General features: G+C 48.9%; 1 protein-coding gene across 2 annotated transcripts in view; it reads left to right on the top strand.

The window, feature by feature from the left end:
- The first annotated feature begins 3,987 nt into the window (after positions 1-3,987).
- The window catches only part of LOC102760354 (paired immunoglobulin-like type 2 receptor beta), a 4,990-nt gene continuing 4,248 nt past the window's right edge, over positions 3,988-4,729 (top strand). Inside the window, exon 1 of one of the 2 annotated variants that reach the window (XM_015564532.1) lies at positions 3,988-4,551. In XM_015564532.1, the coding sequence (XP_015420018.1) occupies positions 4,488-4,551 (64 nt within the window). In that variant the 5' untranslated portion in view covers positions 3,988-4,487. The remainder of the gene's footprint in view (positions 4,552-4,729) is intronic. The other variant, XM_015564531.1, reaches the window with a different exon arrangement.

Below are 4,729 nucleotides of genomic sequence, written 5' to 3'. Positions count from 1 at the left end.
AACAAGCATTCAAGGCAGGTATAAGCACTGAACATAATGACATTGTCAAAATGTCTTCCGTTCAAGTATTGATTAACTTGTCAAATAAATGTACATTTTACTTGGTGAACAGTTTAAGTGGGAAGTGATATAATTATGAGAACTGCTGAGATTGCTTTGGTACAAAATACTTTGCTGAGCTAGTTTATGATTTAACAAAACTGATTGGGCGTGCCAGAGGCAGCAGCCAATCAATGATTCTCTCTCATCATTGATGTTTCTATGTCTCCTCCTCTCCCCTCCTCTCTGAAATAAGATAAAATATATTTTAAAAAATAAATAAAAAGAGTCACATGAGAAAAAAAGGGGTTTAAAAAAAATAGTCAAATCTATTGGTGTTTCATAAAGCCCAGGGGAGTTGGCACCAAAATAAATTGTACTTGGGCTTCCCAACCAAACATGATACAGGAGAAATTTGGTGAAAATGAGTAAAACCTGATAACACTGTGTCTGGAACTAAATTAAATCTTGATTGCTACATTAAAAAATTAATTAATTAAAATAAAAATAAATAAAAGGCAAAAATGCACTTTTTAAAAAATCCTCACCCAAGGATATTGATTTTTAGAGAAAGGGAAAGATAGAGAGAAATATCAATGTGAGAGAAACACATCAATTGATTGCCTCCTGCACAAGCAGGGCCCAGGCTAGGGAAGAGCCTGCAACCGAGGTACCTGCCATTGACCAGAATTGAACCTGGGACCCTTCGGTCTGCAGGCTGATGCTCTAGCCACTGAGCCAAACTAGGGTGATTTTTTTTTAAACTCGTAAAGCAAAGCTCCCAATTCTCAGGACATAGAGAGTCTCATAGGTTTCCATTCTTCTGGCTATCTCTCTGGCTTACATTCATTTATTAAAAAAATATTTACTGACCTTTCCCCAAAAAAATTATTTACTGAGAATCTGTTATGTGCCAGGCTCTGTGCAATGTACAGGGGATGGCACAGGAAGCAAAAGCAAGCACAGTCTGCTCTCGTGGAGCTTCTGCAGGGAGAGAGCATTCAACGAAATAAACATGAAGGGTAACTTGTGATTCACGTTAGGAAGAAACAGCACCAGGTACCCCAAAGCTGCATCACAAGTTACATTGATCTGATTTGAGTGTCAGGAAAACTTCCCTGAGGAGGCAATGTTTGTACTGAGGTCTAACAAAGTCATATAAGTTAATTGAAGGGTGGAAGTAGAATTAGGGAGCAGAAGCATTTCAGGTAATATAAACATCAGACTAGTGCAGGGGTGGGCAACCTTTTTGTGAGTGTGTGCCAAAACCAGCAAAATCTCTGACTCAAAATTCTTCTGAGTGCCAACCCTAATTTTTTGAGAACATGTTATACCTACTTGATATCTCTTAAGGTGTACGTATGTGAAAAACCTTGAAAAAATAATAAAATTCATTCGAGCGACAAAAACACAGTATATGATGATGAAACATCTCCCACTGGGGATGTGCCCGCAACCCAAGAACATGCCCTTGACCGGAATCGAACCCAGGGCCCTTCAGTCCGCAGGCCGACGCTCCATCCACCGAGGCAGACCGGTTTCGGCGAAAAATACATTTATTTTTTAATGTGTACATGTACACTGATAGTCCGACAGAAAACTTTATGACTCCGTTTGATATTATCAGTGGGACTCGCTGCTGCATCCCTGATGACAGAGATTTTACCTCAGGTTTATATTTTGTGACCTTCAGAGAGATGCACGAGCTACTACTTTCATCCGTCAGGCTACTCCTATTACGAAACTTAACAAAATTCATCACTGAGAACAAAGATTCACAATTGTAAATGGAAGATTATAAGAGAGGGTTTCACGTGCCAGCAAAAGTTACTGGCATGCCGTGTTTGGCATGCGTGCCAGGGGTTGCCCACCCATGGACTAGTGTCTTGTGGTGGAAAGCTGTGTGAGGAGTTTGAGGAAACGGAAGAAGAGCGGGATGGTTGCACCTAGAGAGCAAGAGGAAGGGTGGAGAGAGAGGTCAGGGAAAGTGGAACAAGCATGACATTGAAGGCCATGGCTTCAAAGGTGTCACATAACAGACACCATGAAAGAGCTTTCATCAGGGCACGTTAATTCTCCTACTCAAAACTCACTGTACTTTCAGTTCAACCTAAAACTTGTCTTTAAAAGTTTATTAATTTTTTTAATGACGGAGAATGCAACGAATGGGATGTTAGATTATCCACTTGTTCCTCATCCCCCTAAATCCACTCTTCGACCTTCTCCACCCTGCATGACGGCTGATTCCTGTTGACCACATAACCCGGGGCCTTCGCCCTCTGGTTGCCCACTGGGACCTGCCCATGGGAGACATCTGCTGACCAAGGGGAGGAGATCCTCTCCCTATTGAATTACCCTGCGTTGCTATTTGCCTCCGCCAAAGGCCCTCTCCCTGCACCTAGGGGCACTTATTCTAGGTCCTGATAACTGTTCCCTCTCTTTGCCCCTTCAGGCATATGGGTGACAAGAGAAAAGTTTTGAAATGGATTAAATTAAATTACAGCAGGTAGAGGAACAAGGAAGAAGAGACAAGGAGTTCGTCAACAGAGTGAAGATGCTTCAACATCCTTGTGGGTAAAGTGAAGATAGCAATACACCCACCACAGAATGCTGCAAAGCTGAAATTAGGCAATGGATGTTTACTGCCTGACTCAGAGAAGAGGATGTTTAGTGCCTGACTCAAAAACCGGAAACATTTCTTCTCAGGCCTTGGAGAGGGGGTAAAAGAAAGCAGATACAGAGATAGGCGGGGACTGCCTTGCTCGCTGTGGGAGAAGTGTAGAAGAAACCTGTTAGGATTGGGGAAGAAACTGATTAAAAAGGAAGTCAGGCCTGGCCACTGTGGCTCAGTGGTTGAGCATCGACCTACGAACCAGGAGGTCATGGTTCATTTTCCAGTCAGGGCACATGCCCGGGTTGCAGGCTCGATCTCCAGTGTGGGGCATGGAGGAGGCAGCCAATCAATGATTCTCTCTCATCATTGATGTATCTATCTATCTATCTATCTCTCCCTCTCCCTTCCCCTCTGCAATCAATAAAAACATTTAAAATAAATAACTAAATAAATAAAGGCAGGAAGGAAGGAAGTCTGTCTGCTGCTTCCATCTCCAGAAAACCAAGGCCACTTCCTCTGATGAAATCATGCCCGCCCACTCCCACAGTCTACTCAGTAAGTTGATGGCAACCTCCTTCTGGGGAGGCAATGGGCAGAGCCTCCTGTGAGTCACCAAAGGTCCCAGTTCCCAACGTCTCACCCGTGTTCACCACGTCACAGGCTGGCAGTGCCCTCCAGTAGGGATGGTCCCAGGACTGTCCCTGGGGTGACCCATTACTGCTCTGAGCCTTAAGCCCCTCTGTCCAGGGAAGACTCTGGATTAGCCAGGGCTCCCACAGCGGTGGATGGGACCATCTAAGGAGCATTATAAAAATACAGCCTCCTGCGGCTCACCCCAGAGCTCTGCACTCTGGTGCTGAGGCCTAGAGACTCTGTGGTGCAGCCAGGTAGAAGCATCCAGAAGGCTCTGTGGACTCACCAAGAGCGGAGTTCCAGTCCTGGACCCATCACTTGAGAGTCACGGACTTGGGCACACCCTCTCTGAGCCTTGGTTGTCTCATATGTGAAGGGTGAGAACAGAGGGCCCTGCAGATCCACACTTGATTTCTGTGGGCAAAGGCATGGCCTCCAGAAAGCCACTCTCTGGGGAGATGGAAGTGTCAGACCACACTCACCTCTTATCCCAGCGCGGGTGTGAGATGCAGAGGGAACAGAATGGGGCCTGTGGGTCTTGTTTCTGCCTGTGAACTACAGGGGAGGGCGAGGGGCCAAGAGCCAGCTGGATGCACCTGGGGTGGGGCTGGGGCTGGGGCTGGGGGCATCTCCACCAGCGCCTCCCTCCTCCTGTTCCAGGGGCTGTAGCTGGACAGACTCCTGGCTGCCTTTCCTCCCTTGAAAGAGCCTGGGCTGGTCCTGCTGCTGCCCCTCCCCTGCAATGAGAGAAACAGAGGCTGAGAGGCACTCAGAGCAGCAGAGAAAAGGAGAGCGAGTGAGAGACAGAGACGGGACTGGCTCCTAAGGAGATGGGAAAGCCCCTGGCAGAGACAGGGCGTTGAGGTGGGAGGAGAGGTCCCAGGCAGCCCTGGTCAGGACCACACTCATCAGCATGAAGATGGGGCCCGGGGGGCCGAGATCATGGCTCTTGGTCACTGACCACAGGGGAAGCTCTTTGGCAATATCAGAAAAGAAGAAGCCAGATTATAAACGGAAGTGCTGCCCATCCTGGGCAGGCATGTTTGGGGAGGGCTCCCACCCTCCAGTCCTCGGAAGGAGCCTGGTCCTGCCTCTCCGGGGGTCAGATTAGCCTGAGGCAGCCCCTCCACAGAGCCTCCCCTCTGGCCTAGAGGCTCTGCTTGTTCTCTCATCCTCCGAGGAGAGCGAGGAGAGCGAGGCGATGGGCCTGCCCCTGCTGCCCCCTGCTGCGCTGCCCCTGCTGCCGCCAGCAGCTCTGCAGGCTGGTGAGTGGCCAGGACCCCCTGGCTCTGACCAGGGCCCCGGGGGAGCCCCAGGGAGGGGCTGTGGCCAGCCAGGCTTCCCACCTGCCACAAGCAGTGGGCTGGGCTGGGCCACAGTGCTGGGTCCCCCCCATTCCTCACCCTCCTTTCTACCCTCCCTGGAGAGGGGGCGCCCAGGCAG

This window comes from Myotis davidii, unplaced genomic scaffold (assembly GCF_000327345.1).
Source record: "Myotis davidii unplaced genomic scaffold, ASM32734v1 scaffold901, whole genome shotgun sequence".
In the NCBI taxonomy this organism is placed as follows: domain Eukaryota; kingdom Metazoa; phylum Chordata; class Mammalia; order Chiroptera; family Vespertilionidae; genus Myotis; species Myotis davidii.
Note: the sequence above shows the minus strand (reverse complement) of the source record. Positions and strands in the feature narration are given on the sequence as shown.